Below are 20944 nucleotides of genomic sequence, written 5' to 3'. Positions count from 1 at the left end.
GAAGTAATAAACATGAATTTATTTCCACTAAATATAAATTTATTACATACCAAAATCAGTGCACAAAAAGGTAATTAAAAATAAATACAATATAAACTTCTAAAATAAATTAATGAAACAAAACCTTAAAATTAAAAATGGTAGAAAACATTCCTGTCCATTTTGGGTACACTACACACACTGCAACCGTGGCTCTCACAGGTCAGTGTATTTGAAGCTGTGGTTGTCTTTGCTGTCCCCCAGTGTGGAGTGGTAGACACATGGCTGCTATCATAGAATATCAGGGTTGGAAGGGACCTCAGGAGGTCATCTAGTCCAACCCCCTGCTCAAAGCAGGACCAATCCCCAACTAAATCATCTCAGACAGGGCTTTGTCAAGCCTGATCTTAAAAACTTCTATGGAAGGAGATTCCACCACCTCCCTAGGTAACGCATTCCAGTGCTTCACCACCCTCCTAGTGAAAAAGTTTTTCCTAATATCCAACCTAAACCTCCCTCACTGCAACTTGAGACCATTACTCCTTGTTCTGTCATCAGCTACCACTGAGAACAGTCTAGATCCATCCTCTTTGGAACCCCCTTTCAGGTAGTTGAAAGCAGCTATCAAATCCCCCCTCATTCTTTTCTTCCGCAGACTAAACAATCCCAGTTCCCTCAGCCTCTCCTCATAAGTCATGTTTTCCAGTCCCCTAATCATTTTTTTTGCCCTCTGCTGGACTCTTTCCAATTTTTCCACATCCTTCTTGTAGTGTGGGGCCCAAAACTGGACACAGTACTCCCAGATGAGGCCTCACCAATGTCGAATAGAGGGGAACGATCACGTCCCTCGCTCTGCTGGCAATGCCCCTACATATACATCCCAAAATGCCATTGGCCTTCTTGGCAACAAGGGCACACTACTGTTGACTTATACCCAGCTTCTCATCCACTGTAACCCCTAGGTCCTTTTCTGCAGAACTGCTGCCGAGCCATTCGATCCCTAGTCTGTAGCGGTGCATGGGATTCTTCCGTCCTAAGTGCAGGACTCTGCACTTGTCCTTGTTGAACCTCATCAGCTTTCTTTTGGCCCAATCCTCTAATTTGTCTAGGGCCCTCTGTATCCTATCCCTACCCTCCAGTGTATCTACCTCTTCTCCCAGTTTAGTGTCATCTGCAAACTTGCTGAGGGTGCAATCCACACCATCCTCCAGATCATTTATGAAGATATTGAACAAAACCGGCCAGAGGACTGACCCTTGGGGCACTCCACTTGATACCTGCTGCCAACTAGACATGGAGCCATTGATCACTACCCGTTGAGCCCAACAATCTAGCCAGCTTTCTACCCACCTTATAGTGCATTCATCCAGCCCGTACTTCTTTAACTTGCTGGCAAGAATACTGTGGGAGACCGTGTCAAAAGCTTTGATAAAGTCAAGGAACAACACGTCCACTGCTTTCCTCCCATCCACAGAGCCAGTTATCTCATCATAGAAGGCAATTAGATTAGTCAGGCATGACTTGCCCTTGGTGAATCCATGCTGACTGTTCAGCATGATCACTTTCCTCTCCTCTAAGTGCTTCAGAATTGATTCCTTGAGGACCTGCTCCATGATGTCACGTCCTGTGCTCAATTTGTAATGAAAGAGGTGCCAGGGCTCAAGCAATTATTTTACTTTCATAACCGACACAGTAAGCCCACAGTTGCTGGGGCTATGAACTGCAAAGCCTAGAAGGGGTGGGGCTCAGCCCTGGCAAGCCCTGGCACAAATTAAGCACTGGTCATGTGGAATGTTGGAGGGTGTAGAGAAGTGCTAAAATTGAGTTCTCCATAGACTGCAAAGGGAAGCAAGCCATGATTGTTGGACCCGGAGGTCAACAACTCTGCAGCATTTGTGTTTGCTGCCTGATAAGACACATTATGTCCTGGTGCATTTCCCTCTGCTTTTCCTGGGTCTTTTTCCTGTCTTCTCTTTCCTTCTCCATGCTGTCTGCCATAGTCACCTTCCATGCCCTGTGTTCACAGTCTGATCCAGCACTGGCTTGCAGGATCTCATAGAATGTATCCTCCTAGTCATCTTCTTTCTCCTTCTCATCAGGGTCAGGTGTTCCACAAGTGTGGAGGAGAGGCACCCCTCAAGCCACAATGGCAGAAGCTACAGATAAAACAGACAGATGAATCACTGGATTTACAGTCACAATGGAAAAGGAAAGGTACATTTCAGAACGCCCATCCCTTATTCCCATAAAAGTTTTAAGTAAGCTGCCATGTCAGCTTTTGGAGAGTCTGCACAGCACTCTCCAGCCCCATCAATGGTCAGTACGGCCTGCCACAAGGGAAAGTGGGGGAGGAAATGGGGAGGGACTTGTTCAGTTGCATGAAACAATAATATTTCAGTCCCTATTTCCATGGGTGTGGGTTCAGGGCAATGGCACCAAGTACTGGTACTATTTTCCACAGGCAGTGGTGATTCTAGCTGATATCTCACTCCTGAGGGTAAAAAAGGCAGAAAGCAAAGCTGCTTGTCTGCTTACTGCAATGGTGCCATCCAAAGTCATTGTGGAATGGCGTGGAAAAGTGTCCTACCACAGAGGAAGAACTAAGGCTGCCATCCCTTCAGGAGAGGATTGCAGAGTATCTCCATTAAAGTTTCATCGAGATCTCTCAAGGGGATACAAGGAACTTCCCTATCTACATAAACTGCTCAGCATCTTTGCCTCCTTCCACCTCACCCTGCCTAACCATCCAGGGGAATAAAAAACAGATAACAATTCTACCTCTGTTTGTTGTACCGCTACCTCCTTTCATATGAGTAAAACAACCAAAAGTCCTAAAAAGAAAAGGAGTACTTGTGGCACCTTAGAGACTAACCAATTTATTTGAGCATAAGCTTTCGTGAGCTACAGCTCACTTCATCGGATGCATACTGTGGAAAGTACAGGAGATCTTTTTATACACACAAAGCATGAAAAAATGGGTGTTTACCATTACAAAAGGTTTTTCTCTCCCCCCACCCCATTCTCCTGCTGGTAATAGCTTATCTAAAGTGATCACTCTCCTTACAATGTGTATGATAATCAAGTTGGGCCATTTCCAGCACAAATCCAGGGTTTAACAAGAACAGCTGGGGGGGGGGGGGGTAGGAAAAAACAAGGGGAAATAGGTTACCTTGCATAATGACTTAGCCACTCCCAGTCTCTATTCAATCCTAAGTTAATTGTATCCAATTTGCAAATGAATTCCAATTCAACAGTCTCTCACTGGAGTCTGGTTTGAAGTTTTTTTGTTGTAATATTGCAACTTTCATGTCTGTAATCGTGTGACCAGAGAGATTGAAGTGTTCTCCGACTGGTTTATGAATGTTATAATTCTTGACATCTGATTTGTGTCCGTTTATTCTTTTACATAGAGACTGTCCAGAGCTGGAAATGGCCCAACTTGATTATCATACACATTGTAAGGAGAGTGATCACTTTAGATAAGCTATTACCAGCAGGAGAATGGTGTGGGGGGAGAGAGAACCTTTTGTAGTGGTAAACACCCATTTTTTCATGCTTTATGTGTATAAAAAGATCTTCTATACTTTCCACAGTATGCATCCAATGAAGTGAGCTGTAGCTCACGAAAGCTTATGCTCAAATAAATTGGTTAGTCTCTAAGGTGCCACAAGTACTCCTTTTCTTTTTGCGAATACAGACTAACACGGCTGTTACTCTGAAACCTAACGAAAAGTCCTGTTAACTTGGGGTTGGGGGAGGCGCCTTCTTTACATTTAAACATTGTAAGAAAAAATGCGTGCACACACTTCCCAAGGTTTCTTCCCCTTCATCAGACTTCTCGGTGTCTGCCTGGCAGCACTGGCTAGGCTGGGGTGGAGTCTTGAAAAGATCCTGGCTCATGGCATAGCTGGTTCCTCCTGCTACATGTCTTCCCCCGTCCTCCTCCTCGCTGTGCTGTTCTACAAGCACAGTTACACTGGTTTAACTAAAGCTGTATTTCTAAACTGATTTAGTTAAACTGGTCCAACTTTGGGTGGACAGTCTTAAATCAATTTTAAACTGATGTAAGTGTGTCCACACATGGGTTTGCACCAGTTTAACCGAATCAGTTTTAAAATCAATTTAACTTACACCAATACAACTTCCATGCGTAGACAGGAAAATATTGCATGCTGCTTTTTAGACTTATCAGGCTAAAAGAACAGTGAGTGCTTCTCTATACTCAATTTGCACAGATATAAATTAAATCTATTTACATTAAACTGGGGCAAAACACTGTGGCTGCATCTGCACTAAAATGTTAGGTTGACCCAGTTACTTTGCTCTGGGGTGTGAAAAATCCACCCCCCTGAGTGACATAGTTAAGCTTACCTAACCCACACTGTAGACAACCCTAGGTCATTGGCAGAATTCAGGTCAATGGAAGAATTCTTCCATTGATCTAGCTATCACCTCGCAGGGAGGTGGATTAACTACAGTGACAGGAGAACCCCACCTGTCGCTGTTGTAAATGTCTATGCTAAAGCCGCAGCACTACAACTGTGCCCGTGTAATGGTTTAAATGTAGACATAGCCTATGTAAAAGTTCTTACTTTGGTTTAAGAGATTTGGTTTTATTTTATTTTAGCGTAAAATAATTAGTAATCGATTTAAACTAAATCAGGGTTATACTGATTGAAGAGTGCCCAGACAGCATTTTGTACTGTATTAACTAAATCAATTTTAAATTACATGTTTTCTTAAGTAAGTACAACTTTGCATGTAGATGAGCCCTTTCAAGCACTTTGTATCACTAACTCCCCTTCTTTCTCTGCTACTATGGTCCCCTCTAGTGGTTGATAATTTTCTGCTGTTTCTTTTTATTCAAACAAAAATGTCCAGAAAGAAGACTTGTAGACTTGTTGCATTAAAATAATGTCTGTAGCTCTTTAATTCAATTTACTTTTGATCCTGTGAGGGCAGTGAGGCTGTTCCATGCTGCATAGTATAAAGGAAAAAAAACAAGTGGATTTTTTGGAAACATTTACTAATTGTATCTGGAAATATTTATATTTTCTCCATGAAAAAACTGAATACTGCTTTCCCAAAGTTAATCCCTTTATCGCTTCCCATCATACAGTGTACATCCTGCAAAGTTCCAGTCACATGGGCCTTGAGACCCTTCCTATTAATAACAACAAATGGAATACCTAAAGGACCTGGGCCTTGAGCTTCTTGGGGAAAGGTAGGTGAAGAAAGAAACACAAGTTCCAGCTATACTATTATTTTCTCTGTCCGAAGAAAGCTGAACTATTGTATTTAATCCATTCTTCTACTGCAGATTTTAAATTAATCTTTTTCCTGCACATAAACTTTGATAATAGAAGAGAAGAGAAAAATGGATCATATGTCGAGAGCAAGACTACTTTGTGCACTGATCCTCTTGATTCTCACAAACTGAGCAGGCTGAAGACTGGTCAATACTTGGATAAGAAACTAAGAAACTTATTTTTAAAATCCAATTAGTTTTTATTGCTGTGGGCCAACTCCAGATGAATTTTAAAAACAAAATGAACGCAAGAGAAAAAAGAGCACCAAAAAGAGGAGAGGCTGAAGAGCAGGAAGGAAACATCCATTTTGCATTAAATGTTTTATTTCAATTTCTGCGAGCCAACCCAGCCTGACTATTCTTCAGAATCCAAGAATGTAATTCTCTAAATACGGACAATATTATGATATTTCAGTAAACTTCAGATTGACCTAAAATCCTGGACGACCACCAAATGAGATTAACTGAAAATGGCGTGGGGAGGCAATTTCTTTGTACCATCAGTTGTTAGGATGCTTGGATGTTTTGAATTTGACCCAGAGTTTAACATGCAAGTTCCAAAAGTGTTAAAACATACTAACATTTTAATTACTTTTTTTTTTAAAAAAAACCCCTATATTAAAAGAATGTTAAGATTGCAAACTCAAGCATTCGGAAGTTAGGAAATACCAGAATCAATGTCATCCATGCAACCTTAATTTGATCTGCTTTCATGAATGTATAATAGTCTGGATCAGTATTACATAGGAATGTGTGACAAACACAGGGATAGTAGAGAGTCCCACTTCAGTCTGGATCAGTATTACATAGGAATGTGTGACAAACACAGGGATAGTAGAGAGTCCCACTTCAGTCTGGATCAGTATTACATAGGAATGTGTGACAAACACAGAGATAGTAGAGAGTCCCACTTCAGTGCCTAACTCCCAAGAGAACATCTTTTTTCATCTGCAGCCCTCTGCCTCATTCACCATCCATCCTAAGCACTGAATGAGGCAAGGGTCCTGTGGCATAAATAATGTCTGATCATGTAATTAAAAATTATATTGCTGCATTGTAATGCACCCACACTGGCAACCTTCACACTGTTTTCCTAACATCTGAGTGCAACCTTTGCAACCATAATATTATCTTAACATATTTTTGGTACACAGTTCCCTATTTTTTTAAAAAAGCAACTGAACCCCCCCCGCCCCCCACTGAAATTCCAAAATATGAAACCATATTGACACCCCACACACACTCATAAGCAGTGCTAGAACCCAGGACTTTTAGATGCACACACCTCTACTACTTGAGCTAAAAGATGGAAGCCGTACTAGGCTGTTCTGCTTTGTAGACCAGCCAGATGAGGAGATTTACACTTTGCCAGAGATTTAAATAACTTTACTGGAGAGCAGAGGACTGTTGGGACTCAAAATCCTAGTTTCTATTCCTGTCTTTGGAGGGGAGTATGATCTAGTGCAGAGTTTCTCAACCTTTAACATATCGTGACCATACCAGGACCTCCCTCTTCCCTCCCTTTAGCTGGGATCTAAACAGGGACCCTCTTTCTATTGAGGAACATGGGTATGATAGGATGGTTGTGATTCCCTGACAGATGTTTGCAACACCCAAAAGTAAAGTAGCAGCAATTTCCACATCATTTCTTGCAAGGGCATTATCATAGTTCAGGCCAGCTGCACCTGTACTCCCCCCTCTATGGGCCAGCAAGGGCACCCAGTCTCAGGTTTCCAGCTCATGGCCATTGCCTTTCTTGGGCAGAGACCCACATCTCTCTCCCTTTGGATGGGTATATTTCCAGGTGGAGCAGATCCCTCCCTTCCCTGTGTTATTCCCAGCAAGAGACTCTGCCTAAGCAGATCTGCACACTTTCTCTTCAGAGATTGATAACAGAGTGATTGCCAACCGTTATAAGTTACCACACAGCACTTCCTATGGAAGCCTATTTTTTTTTAAATATAATAAAACAATAAAAGAGCCTACATGCATATGCACAAGTTTATGAGAGATTCCCCCCAACTGTCTTCAACATGGGTTCTGACAAGTGTGACTTTCAACTCCCACCCCTTCCTACCCAAAAGAATCTCTCCAGGGTCACAAGTTCATAACAGTCTTGGCTGAGGACTAGCACCCAGTCTTATGGGCCCTCACTCACTTGTAGGCCAACTCCCTAAAAATTGGGGCCCACTGTGGCCCACGAGTCCTGCCCGTTAGCTGGATCAGGAGGAACCCCCTGGGCCTGTTTAAAATCAGGCTATTTATCCAAAAATCAATTTTTTGTCTTTTGGTCCCTGGAGAATCCAGTTTGAACTAGCGTACACGAACCTTCCCAGGGAATGGCTTCAAAGGGCTGATAACCAGAGAAATTACATTAGCATTCCCCTCCTCCTAGATGTTACATTCTTTCCACAATAACACATACACAATTGCATTTTTAATATGATGGACCCCAAAGGAATTAAACCTAATTTAATAAGGTTTAATGTAATTCAATGAAATTTAATCTTAATTCCATAAAGTTTGTCAAGGATATTGTCAGTCTGTCAAAGGCATACTTAATGGTCCTAGAATTAGACCTGGAAAATATATGTATGGCAAACCTGTAATAAAACCTACAAAAAAGAGTGGGTTAGAGAAATTGCTGCAGTACCTATGTACTGTATCTCTTCAATTATCACATTACTAGTTTTGTTTTGAATGATTATTTCACTTCCAATTGTACTAAAGCTTAATACAATGAACTTTTCTTACCATGCTCCTAGAGTGACAGGAAAATTGCTTGGTTCCTAAAAACAGCTTCATAGCGATGATTCATTAAGGGAAACAGTACTTTGTAGTTGTACTGTTTTTAAAAAGATATCAAAAATAAACTCTGTTATAATGAAAAGCTTATTCATACCCCATATTTTTCCAGTTTAACATTAATTTGGCATGTCTCTCTACTGTATTGCATTCAATTAGATTCAAACTGGAAGTTAATGAATAGTGCTTACTGTTGCTTGGTTAAGAACATGGAGTTTCAAGACTTTAAATGCACATGTTATGAAAATGTGAGGGAAAAGTATCCACGTTTATGGTGGTGTGGGAGGCAGTACAGCAGCTGGAGTTCTCAGGTGGGATTTTGCCTGACTTAGTGCTCCCACACAGCTCACATTGGCACACCACTTGAATAAGGTATAACATGTTTCCCCATCCATGCTGCTGCAGCCATGGACCTTTTGCCACATTTCAAATAGATAATGCCTGGAGGTGGGGAGCATTAGGAGTGTACACTCCCCTCAGAAGTCTGCCTATTTCCCAAACAAGTCCAAATAAGATGGGGAAGCTCCTTCTAGCCTCCTCCCACTGGACCCAAGTGCTATTATTTAAAATTCAATCCATCCCTTATGTCTGGAACTCCTTTTCCTCTCTTCATTCAAATTTATCCTTTCAGTTCCGGGGCTGAAAAATCACTGTGTAGACGTCTGGCCTCAGGCTGGAGCCCAAGCTCTGGGACTCTGTGAGGGTTGAGTGTCGGTCTCCAGCTTAAGCCTGAATGTCCACATAGCAATTTTTAGCTCCACAGCCCGAGCCCAAGTTAGCTGACCTGCGCCCAATACAGGTCTTTTATCCCTGTGTAGACACACCACTTAGGACAGAAATGGTATTCACGCTCTGTTCTTAATAGCAGATGGGGGTGGGGTGCGGTGCAGACGAGGGTTTTGAGAAAGCAGTGCTGAGCCACTGATATTGCTGCACATGGTGGGTTGGCATAAGCACAGTGTCCCGCAGATTTTAACGTAGTGATTAAGTGGACTGCGCAAGAGTATTCTGATAGAACCCTTGGACACCTTTCAGTATCTGAGACTGGCCCTCGTGGCTTCCCTGTTATCTGTTTCTTTTGAGTGAAGCTCTTAAACATGCTCTGCTAAGCCAGTATACCTGAGCAGGTTCCTGGAGACAAGAAAGAGAGTAGAGAGAAGGGACAAAGGGATTGTGTGATAACAGGTGTCAGTGTTCCCTGGAGGCAGAGAAACCACAGCTGTTTGCCTGACACAACTGAACATGTGAGATGATGGCTTGGCTGAGGGCAGGTGCAACAGGACAGCTAAATGCATAGAATCATAGAAGAATCATAGACGATTAAGGTTGGAAGAGACCTCAAAAGGTCAGCTAGTTCAACCCCCTGCTCAAAGCAGAACCAACCCCAACTATACCATCCCAGCCAGGGCTTTGTCAAGCCGGGCCTTAAAACCCTCTAATGATGGAGATTCCACAACCTGCATAGGTAACCCATTCCAGTGCTTCACCAGCCTCCTAGTGAAATAGTTTTTCCTAATATCAAACCTAGACCTCCCTCACTGCAACTTGAGACCATTGCTCCTTGTTCTGTCATCTGCCACCGAGAACAGCCTAGCTCCATCCTCTTTGGAACCCCACTTCAGGTAGTTGAAGGCTGCTATCAAATCCGCCCTCACTCTTCTCTTCTGCAGACTGAATAAGCCCAGTTCCCTCAGCCTCTCCTTGTAAGTTATGTGCCACAGCCATAGCCGCCGACTTTAGCCAGCACCGGTGGGTGCTTGCGCCCCCACTCTGGCCCCAGTCCCGCTCCCTCTCTGCCCCCATTCCAACCCCTTCCCCAAATCCCCTGCCCTGCCTCCTCCCCCGGGTGCGCCGCATTTCCCCTCCTCCCCGGCAATCCTGGGAAGGAGGGGGGAGAAGCAGAGCAGCGGCGCGCTCAGGGGAGGAGGCAGAACAGAGGTGAGGGGGGGTGGGGGGGCAGAGGAACCGTTCCCCACCCCAGCTCACCTCCGCTCCGCCTCCTCCTCGAGTGCGCTCCCGCCGCTCCGCTTCTCCCCCCTCCCTCCCGCTCCCAGGCTTGCTGTGCCGTTGGAGTGGGAGGGAGGGGGGAGAAGCGGAGCGGCAGCGGCACGCTCAGGGGAGGAGGCAGAGCGGAGGTGAGCTGGGGGGCCGCGAGGAGCTGCCAGTGGGTGCTGAGCACCCACCAATTTTTCCCTGTGGGTGCTCCAGCCCCAGAGCACCCAAGGAGTCGGCGCCTATGGCCCCAGCCCCCCAATCATTTTCATTGTTCTCCGCTGGACTCTCTCCAATTTGTTCACATCATTTCTGTAGTGGGTGGTCCAAAACTGGACGCAATACTCCCGATGTGGCCTCACCAGTGATGAGTAGAGGGGAATAATCACTTCCCTTGATCTGCTGGCAGTGCTCCTACTAATGCAGCCCAATATGCCATTAACCTTCTTAGCAACAAGGGCACACTGTTGACTCATATCCAGCTTCTCGTCCACTGTAATGCCCAGGTCCTTTTCTGCAGAACTGCCACTTAGCTAGTCGGTCCCCAGCCTGTAGCAGTGCATGGGATTCTTCCATCCTAAGTTCAGGACTCTGCACTTGTCCTTGTTGAACCTCATCAGATTTCTTTTGGCCCAATCCTCCAATTTTTCTAGGTCACTCTGGACCCTATCCTCTCCCCCTAGCTTAGTGCCATCCGTGAACTTGCTGACGGTGCAATCCATCCCATCATCCAGATCATTAATGAAGATGTTGAACAAAACTGGCCCCCAGACAGACCCCTGGGGCACTCTGCTTGATACCAGCTGCCAACTAGATATCGAGCCGTTGATCACTGTCCATTGAGCCTGACGATCTAGCCAGCTTTCTATCCACCTTATAGTCCATTCATCCAATCCATACTTCTTTAACTTGCTGGCAAGAATACTGTGGGAGACCGTATCAAAAGCTTTGCTAAAGTCAAGGTATATCACGTTCACCGCTTTCCCCATATCCACAGAGCCAGTTATCTTATCATAGAAGGCAATCAGGTTGGTCAGGCATGACTTGCCCTTGGTGAATCCATGTTGACTGTCCCTGATCACCTTCCTCTCCTCCAAGTGCTTCAAAATGGATCCCTGGAGGACCTGCTCCATGATTTTTCCAGGGACAGAGGTGAGGCTGACCGGTCTATAGTTCCCCGGATTCTCCTTCTTCCCTTTTAAAAAGATGGGCACTATATTTGCCTTTTTCCAATTGTCTGGGACCTCCCCTGATCACCATGAGTTTTCAAAGATAATGGCCAATGGCTCTGCAATCACATCAGCCAACTCCCTCAGCACCCTCGGATGCATTAGATCCGGACCCATTGACTTGTGCATGTCCAGCGTTTCTAAATAGTCCTTAATCTGTTCTTTCACCTCCTCCCCATACTGTGCTACCCAGTGCAGCAGTCTGGGAGCTGACCTTGTCTGTGAAGACCAAGGCAAAAAAAGCATTGAGTACTTCAGCTTTTTCCACATCATCTGTCACTTGGTTGCCTCCCCCATTCAGTAAGAGTCCCACACTTTCCCTGACCACCTTCTTGTTGCTAATACACCTGCTAATACACGTGGAGAAGTAGGCAGGGGTAGTAGTCTGAAGGCTTGATCAGTCTCGGCAGACACTCCATCACATCCTGAATTCTAGCTCCAGGCAAGCAACACACATCTCGAGTTTCCTGGTCTGGACATCAGACGGATGACTCCGTTACCCTTAGGAGGGAATCCCCGACCACCACCACCCGTCCCCTCCTTTTGGGAGTGGTGGTCGTGGAACCCCCATCCCTAGGACAATGTATTCCATGCCTTCCGGTCGATGGGGTCTCCTTCTGATCCCTTCTCTCAGATGACTATTTCAAACCATTCTCCACCGTAGTATCTGTGCAGAGAGCCTGAAAACAGTTTCTTACCTCTATCTGCATTGAGGGTACATGGGTTCTCCTCTTTCTTCTTCTGGAGGTCACATGCTGCCAATTTTCTTCCCTGTTCTGCACTGCCCTCTCAGATTCTTCAGCATGCTGTGCCTGCAGTACCAAATGCTGACTTCTGTCCAGAAAATCTTCATTTTCTCTGATGCAATGCACAGTTGATACTTGGGTCTCTAGTCCTTTAACCTTCTCTTCCAATATGGAGACCAGCTTGCACTTCGTACAGATGAAGTCGCTTCTATCCTCTGGGAGAAAGACAAACATGGCACATCCTGTGCAGGTCAGAACAGCTGATTGCTCACTATCCATAATGTCTTCCTTCTAAGAGCCTCTTCAGATGTTGTATTTACTGCTCGCATAAGCCTGAAAGGCAAAAGAAAAAAAAAAAAACCTCTGTGGGAACTCCCAAGCAAACTCCCTCTGTTTGCCTGTCCTCAGTTCACTGCTCATTCGGTTTGCAACTGGCTGCTTTTTTATAAGGCTGCTGGCTCGAACCAATTGGCCCGGCTCAAAGCCTTCCCTCCAAGTGCATAACACTTGGCAGCCCTGCACACCCCTCAGCTGTATTGAGGTCAGTACAGGAGTAGAGGTTTGCTCACTTTAAAGGTTCTTGGGGTACCCAGGACTGTGAGTCACCTTGTTACTCCCTGCCACCAGCAAAAGGGAGTCATGCTTGTGCTTAACTGGGTGTCAGCTCCCTAACACCACCAGCTTGTCAGCCGCTTAAGCACTCTCCTCTGGGGGCTATGCCAGGCCTTACTTTGCCTTGCAGGTTAACAATATGTCCATCCTAGTCCCTGAGTCTCCTGTAGTGTTCAGTCCTTTATTCACTCAACACTTACAGAAATGCCAGGTCTGCTGTCTCCAAAGGAACAATATACACGTCAGCTTGTAAGATTCAGCTCAGGAGCAGCATTTTGCTTAATATCACAGCACTTAGATATATTTATAGTGAAAACAAGAATAAATTTATTACCAAAGCTTCAAGATAAGTGAGAGTGAGTTAGGAAACAAATAATTACATAGAAAATTATAAAATGCTTTTCTAGAGAGTAAACTTAACTAACGGGTTAATTTCCTGCCTAAAGAAACTTTATCTCACCCAAAGTCTTCTGCAGTGTTTTCAGCCAAGGCTGGCTGTGATCCTGTTTTCATGAATGCAAATATGGTGTTCGTTTACTTCCAAGGTGCAGGATGAGGGTGGTGTCTGCTTTGCCTTCTACATGTACCCCCCCCCCCCCCAGAGTTAATTGTCTGTACTCAGAGCCAGGATAACCACCTATGGCTTATTTTTTCTGTGTGCTGCTTTTCAGTTGACTTTACATCTCTTTATGAACATTTGTATGTAAATGGGAATTCATTGTTGGCGTACAGTGCTTCATTTACATCCCTACAGAGACAGACATTCCTTATCTCCTGTCTTTAGAGGAAAACCTGTTTTTCACCTCTGCTCGTAACTAATTCCTTGACACAGACTTTAAAACCATATTTTCAGTATATACATGTAACTCCTTACACAGTATCTGTACATACATTTCACAATGCTATTAATTATCAGTGTGACCCCCAGCTTTCATTTAAGACCTCACTTGACATTCTTTGGTGAACCAGGATGTACATAACAGAATCAAGATATACCGGTAGCCTTCTTGCCCGCTGCCATTAAGGGTTTCTTAGGCCACATTCTCATTACTGACAGGTTTCAGAGTAACAGCCGTGTTAGTCTGTATTCGCAAAAAGAAAAGGAGTTTCCACGGTATGCATCCGATGAAGTGAGCTGTAGCTCACGAAAGCTCATGCTCAAATAAATTGGTTAGTCTCTAAGGTGCCACAAGTCCTCCTATTCTCATTACTGAGTACCAGAAGAAGTCCTGATGAGTGCCCACGTGTCAGGGAAGACTGACTGGGGCAGTCTATGGAGGGAGATCAGAGACCAGGTCAGTGCTGTGGGGCAGAGGTGGGAAGACATGAAAAATAATTTGTTTTTAAAATGCACGTGTAAACTCTGGCCTCCTTTATCCTTAACATCCACCTCAGTCACCCTGCTCTGAGCTAGAAAGCTTCCTGCAGAAGCCAATCAGGGATACTCCAGCCTCCCGTGCCTCTGGGAGGCAGCCTGGGGAAGGCTGGGGCTGGGGCAGAGTGAGGCTTCCCCCCATGCCGCCAGGACACCCCACTTCCTGCCCCAAACTGCCGACCAGTTTCCTCGGGCCCTGTATGGAGATGGGGGGTCGGAGGGGCCCTGGCTCTGTCCTGAGCATTTCAGGAAGCGCCTCGGACTCTCTGTGCCTATCTGGTCAGTAACGTTTGAAGCTCCCCCTTTCAGCGCGTCCCCGCAACGGGAGGCCTGTGTGGAGAAGGTGCCGGGCCTGGCTCGCTCGCTGTCGGCCAGCAGCGCCCAGCGTCCCCAGACGGGCGGCCGGGCCTGTGTGAGGGAGCGGCGGACACCCGGCGCCGTGCGGGGCGGGGCCTGTGTGAGGGGGAGGGGGAACCCGAAGCGAGGCGGGGCGGGGCCTGTGTGGGGAAAGCCGAGGCCGTGCGGGGCGGGGCCTGTGTGGGCGGGAGGAGGGAAGCCGAGGCCGTGCAGGGGCGGGGCCTGTGTGGGCGGGAGGAGGGAAGCCGAGGCCGTGCAGGGGCGGGGCCTGTGTGGGCGGGAGGAGGGAAGCCGAGGCCGTGCGGGGCGGGGCCTGTGTGAAGCCGGGAGCCGGACGGGGCGGAGTCTGGGGGCGGCGGGGCCGCGCCGGCAGCATGAGGGCGCGCGAGCAGGAGCTGAAAATGGAGAGCGACGTTCTAGACGCGCTGGAGGCTTTGGGGTGAGTGGGGGGGGGCGGCCGCCGGGCCTGTCCGCCGGGCCTGTCCGCCGTTCCCGTTGTGCAGAGGCTCCGTGGGCCGCGTTTGCAGGGGAGGCGGGGTAACAGTCGCTCCCCGCTGCCCCACTTCAGCAGCCCGCACTGGATCCTCTGCGCCACAGTCCCTCGCTTCAGCCCCTGAAGCCTTGTGAGCAGCTCGGCCTCCCCCGGCGCTGTCCGCCTGCGACTGGGGCTGCTCCGGCGGGACTCGGAGCGACACGGGGGCGGCAGCCCCGGCGTGTCTCTGGCACCGAGAAATGGCCCCCAGCTGGGACCTGAGGGGAGGGGGGGAGCGAGAGTGGGAAGAAGGGGAAACTGCGGCGGAAGGAGCATCCCCAAGGGGATCCTGGGGGGCCAGCGGTCTGTGTTGATTTAAAGAGTTGTGCGTGCCCCCTCTTTCCCCCCCCCCCAGCAGGGTGGGTGAGAAGGGGGTCGGGGTGCTGTGGTCCGGCCTGGGAAGGACCGATCCTCTGGAGGGGGCCGCGGGGAGGGGGGGGAAGGTGTGGGGATGGGTATGGGAGAAGTGGGCACACAGGCTTGAGGGATGGGTGCAGGGACTTCGTCAACCATAGTGCGTGTGTGTTAACCTGGGAGATCTGGGTAATTCATCTGTGTGTTGTGCTTACCCTGTCAGAATCTTATTTTGAAAGGGGAAGAGGGCTAGTGTGCTCTAGCATGTGACACTTCTGTGGGAATAAAATAAACTATATATATGTATCTATCTCATGATAAAGGATTCCACAAAATGACTATTGGAAGACTAGAAATCAATAAATGCTAAATGGTACAAGTAGTGGATGTGTGTTTTTCTCCAATGTATTCATTCAACTTTGTCTTCCTTAAAGTAAGTCCTACTGCATTCCATTTGTTGGGAATAGTTCTGAGTATAGGGTACCCATCCTGCAAGTTGCTCCGTGTGGGTGGAAACTTGGACCCAAGAGGAGCCCTATTGAAGTCAGTGGGGCTCCATAGAGGCACATACAGTGCACTTCTCAGAATTGGGCCTTAAGATTTCAAAATAACCCTTTTGTGATAAAGTGACTATCAAGAATACAATCACATAAATTGGTAAGATCTTGGATGTTTAATAGAAAATAGATTTAGATCATATTCTATGGAAAAGCAAGACTTTCTTTACCTTTTACTACCTATTTGACTCCTATTTAGAGTTAATCATTTGATGGGTTTGACCATATTAGGATAGTGAAAACTATATATATTTATTTCTCCCTCAAGTGTAATCATGAAATAGAGATCTCAGATGCACATCTCATGGAAGAGTTACACTAACACTCTGTGTCTGTAAAGCTAGAAACAATGACCAACATTGTTAGCTTGCATGAGATTATGAAAAGGCAATGAAGATATTTCTTCTGTTCTATATAGGTTCTATATATGTGGTGTCTGAGCACCTATATGCTATTAGGAGACCAAGCAAGAAGTAAAGGAGAAATCTATGTAGCAGGGCCTTTTACTTGGTACAGAAATTCGTCAAAACAGAATCCCACAACAATAGAATGTGCCAATCCTGAAAAAGCCTAGCTTCTTTGAACTCTGCTAGAGATAATGATTTGAAGAAATGAAAATAAGGATGAGTTTACAGTGTAATTTTAAAAATTGCAATGAGAACTGTTTTTAAACATTTCCCTATAGTACCTGAACCCCAAAGGTTGCAGCACCAGGAACCTGAAAGTGAAATATATTATGAGCAAAATGAAAGAGATTTCATTTATTTTCATTGTCCAAACTCAGGGAAATGCAAAAAGTAAACAGGGCATAAATAATGAGAAGTACATTTGATTTTCAAATTATTTCATTGCTAGTAATTTGAAGTAATAGGTAAAACAGTTTTCTTTACAATTTTTTTTAAATTGACTAAGTCCATTTAAATTGTGTCCTGATTTATAATCTCTTCAGCATAGTCCAAATCTTAAATAAAAGTATAAATACGTCTAAGTGGTTTTACATATCTGTGATATTTAAACACATGCATACTTTCTGCATTGTCAGAAGATCAACACTAGTGCAGCATAATTTCTTTTACAATATTTAACATTTAGGAAAATTTGTAAGAGATGTGAATTATGAATTTAGTGATTCAAAAAATTGTAATGGATTAATCCAGTTTCTAACTGCGAAACAATTTTACATGAAAATAAATTTAAAATCCAGGTGCTGTATTTGTCAAATTTTTTTTCCCCCCTGTTCAGGTATGAAGGTCCCCTGTTAGGGGAGGAAGCACTTAGCAAAGCAGTAGAAAATGGATTATCTTCACCAGACTTTTCTGAGCTTTGTGTTTGGTTAAGTTCTGAAATAAAATCAGTGTGTGACCTGGAAGAAAGCATCACTTCAACAGCTGGTATTTCCACAAAATTTGAACTTTAATTTATTGAAATAATGTAGTGGTTAAGACTGTTTATTTTTTATAATTTATATTTTGCTTAATAATAACCTTTTAATCTTAGTCAAAGAAACAGTATTGATGCTTAGGAGTAAGATAGTTGTAGTAAAGAACAAACCCAAGGGTAAAACTCATGTGTTGGTGTGTTCTGTTTTTAATTGTTTAAAATTTTCTTAAATCTTACTATAAAAAGACATTCACATACAACCTACAAATGATTGTAGACTTTATATTTTTGTGATTGAAATGGTAAAGCAATATGTACGTACCTCATTTAGTTAAGTTTTCCCTCCATAACTTCTTTATGTGAAAACATCCCACGAGGTAGACTCATAGACATTAATGCCAGAAGGGACCATCATGATCATCTAGTATGACCTTCTGCACGTTGCAGGCCACTGACCTCTTCTGCCCACTCCTGTAATAGACCTGTAATCACTGCCTGAGTTACTGAAGTCTTCAAATCATGAGACTCCTCCATTATAGAGCATCCACCATTTATGCTAGTTTAAACATGCAAGTGATACATGCCCCGTGCTGCAGAGGAAGGTGAAAACCCCTGGGTTCTCTACCAGTGTGACCTGGGGAAAATTCCTTTCTGACACCAAGTAAGGTGGTCCGTTACACCCCAAGCATGTGGGCAAAACCCACCAGCCAGCCAGCTGGGAAAGAATTTCCTGTAATAAGTCAGAGCCCTCCCCATTTAGTGTCCCATGGACTGTTGGAGATATTTGCTACTAGCAGTCGCAGATTGTCTATATGCCATTGTAGGCAGGTGCATCCGATGAAGTGAGCTGTAGCTCACGAAAGCTTATGCTCAAATTTGTTAGTCTCTAAAGTGCCACAAGTACTCCTTTTCTCATACTACCCTCCATAAACTTATCAAGCTCAGCCTTGAAGTCAGTTAGGTTTTTTTACCTCCACTACCCCCCTTGGAAGGGTGTTCCAGAACTTAACTCCTCTGATGATTAGAAACCTTTACCTAATTTCAAGCCTAAATTTATTGATGGCCAGTATATGTCCATTTGTTAGAAAAAATCATTAAATACATGTATTTATAGAGAAAGTCAGCCTTCTTTTGATTAGGCTAGTGGTTTTCAACCTTTTTTGCATTTTCAGACCCCTAAAAAATTTCAAATGGAGATGCAGACCCCTTTGGAAATTTTAGAGTCTGCGGACCCCCTGAGGTCTGCGGACCACAGGTTGAAAACCACTGGGTTAGGCTGAACAAGCAAAGCTCTTTGAATCTCCTATCATAAGGTTGGCTTTCCATTCCTCCGATCATGCTAGTAGCCCTTCTTTGGTCCTGTGATCAATCAGTAGACCTCGGTCTTTCTCGTCCTCTGTCACTTCCAATTAAATCCCCAGTTTATAGGAAAAATTTCTGTTGTTCGTTCCTAATTGCATGACCTTCCACTTTGCACTATTAAATTTCATCCTATTACTACGATTAGTGCCCTACCAAATTCACAGCCACAAAAAACGCGTCACAGACTGTGAAATCTGGTCTCCCCCTGTGAAATCTGTATAGTATAGGGTAAAAGCACACAAAAGATTAGATTTCATGGGGGAGGCCCAGCATTTCTCAAATTGGGATTTCTGACCCAAAAGAGAGTTGCAGGGGAGTCACAAAATTATTTTAGGGGGGTTGCGGTATTGCCACCCTTACTTCTGCACTGCCTTCAGAGCTGGGTGGCCGGAGAGTAGTGGCAGTTGGCCAGGTGCCCAGCACTGAAGGCAGCGACCCGGCAGCAGTGGTGCAGAAGTAAGGGTGGCAATACTATACCATGCCACCCTTTCTTCTGCGCTGCTGTTGGCAGTGGCTCTGCCTTCAGAGCTGGGCTCCCAGCTGCCACTCTCCAGCTCCCCAGCTCTGAAGGCAGCACTGCTGCCAGTAGCAGTGCAGAAGTAAGAGTAGCAGTATTGCGATCTCCCCGCCATAACTCCTTTTGGGGTCAGGACCCCTACAATTACAACACTGTGAAATTTCAGATTTAAATAGTTGAAATCATGAAATTTACTATTTTAAAAACCCTATGACCGTGAAATGGACCGTGAATTTGGCAGGGCCTTAACTATGATCTATGATTTTTGATATAAAAATGACACCCATGTTATGGTTTGAAGGGAAAATAAAGCCTATCCCACTCACCTTACACTCGATGTAAACTACTAGTCCACTTCAACTGATTGCGTTGGTTCCTTGCGTTGGGGGATCATTATAGTATTGTCTTCTGGTTTTGAAATATGAAGGTGTTATGGTTTCTTCTAATTTAAAATTCTTGCTTATTTATGCATAGGACTCCGTTTTTAATTTAAGATAAAGTCCTATTGAATTGGTCATAAACTAATATGTTATGTTTAAACTTGTAATTATAATTAATTTTTCTTAATAACAAATTTGAGTTTAAAATAAAAAAAAAACTGCTGAATTTTGTAGTGGATTTTTTTTCTTATTTTCTTAAGGTGGGGAAGATGTAGAGAGTTTCCAGCTTGAGATTAGTGGTTTTTTAAAAGAAATGGCTTGTCCGTATTCAACACTTGTGTCTGGAGACATTAAGGACAGGTTAAAAAAGAAAGAGGATTGTCTTAAACTCCTGTGTAAGTTGCAACAATTTTCACTCTTGCAATAATATTTACTTTTTGTAAGCTCTTTGTCTTCTTTAATCTTTTGCATATTTATCTTCTCTAACATCATAGTTTGTTTCACGTTTTTGGTTGCTTATCTTCCACTGTCTTCAGTGTTGATATTTCTTTTGCCTCATATTTGTCTTCACAGTTATGTTCTGTAGCCCTTGATCTATAAGTATAACTCAATGGGAGTTTTGTGCAGTAATTAAGAACACCCAGTAGACTTCAGGGTTCAAGTGGCATAGAAAATACTAGTTTTTTAACATCAGTGATGCTCCACCTCCCCCATTCTGAGTGTCAGAATACGCTGTTTTCTGGCTGCTAATTATATTACACACCAAAAACCATGTTAAAAGATCATTAACTTTTCAAAGTCAAGCATGCAAAAGTTAGAAAATACCAGCATAAATGTTGCCTGTGCATCTGCATGTGAGTGCTTTAGCTGAGATTAAAGTAGCTAAGATCTCTGGAGATTCCATCAGCACTGAGCATGCTGCAGCCATTCACAGTTCCTGTGTGTCACCAGAAAGTACCTGTGCCATCCCAACAGAATAACTGCACATGCTCCACCCTGGAGATCCAGGGAAAGTCCAGCTTCTTCCCTGTAACAGCTGCTTCGAGTTAGGTATGGCAGTGGAACTGAGAGAAAGGAGTCTGTCTCACCTGTGCTCTCAGTGACCTCCCTGCTGGCACCTAGGTAGCGTGGAGGAAGAAACTGCCTGACTCAAATGTAAAGGGGACGAGAACTGGACCTCTGGGACAGGGAGATACATTGGGGTAAGGAACCCAAGGGACTGTCTGGACAAGGACACTGGCACTGCAAGCTTCCCCTCCACACACATATCACTGGGCTTCAACTGGTTGGATATAGAGGATCAGACTATGACTTAACTTGTAACTTAAGTGTAGACCAGGCCTGAGGTTGCAAAGTCAAGTGCTCAAAAGTTAGGAAATGCTAGAAATTAGCTTGTCTGTCAACCTTAATTCATGCTGTATAGATTATGATACAGTCTTTAATGACATCACATAGGCAA

At 44.7% G+C, this 20944-nt stretch overlaps 1 protein-coding gene across 3 annotated transcripts in view; it reads left to right on the top strand.

Moving 5' to 3' along the window:
- The first annotated feature begins 14729 nt into the window (after positions 1 to 14729).
- FAM98B (family with sequence similarity 98 member B) overlaps positions 14730 to 20944 on the top strand; it is a 47019-nt gene continuing 40804 nt past the window's right edge. For 2 of the 3 annotated variants that reach the window (XM_073348852.1, XM_073348854.2), the window contains exons 1-3: positions 14730 to 14842; positions 17089 to 17237; positions 19746 to 19880. In XM_073348852.1, coding sequence (XP_073204953.1) covers positions 14778 to 14842; positions 17089 to 17237; positions 19746 to 19880 — 349 coding nt within the window. In that variant the 5' untranslated portion in view covers positions 14730 to 14777. The remainder of the gene's footprint in view (positions 14843 to 17088; positions 17238 to 19745; positions 19881 to 20944) is intronic. The other variant, XM_073348853.1, reaches the window with a different exon arrangement.

Source organism: Lepidochelys kempii, chromosome 6 (assembly GCF_965140285.1).
Source record: "Lepidochelys kempii isolate rLepKem1 chromosome 6, rLepKem1.hap1, whole genome shotgun sequence".
Taxonomy (NCBI): Eukaryota; Metazoa; Chordata; order Testudines; family Cheloniidae; genus Lepidochelys; species Lepidochelys kempii.
Note: the sequence above shows the minus strand (reverse complement) of the source record. Positions and strands in the feature narration are given on the sequence as shown.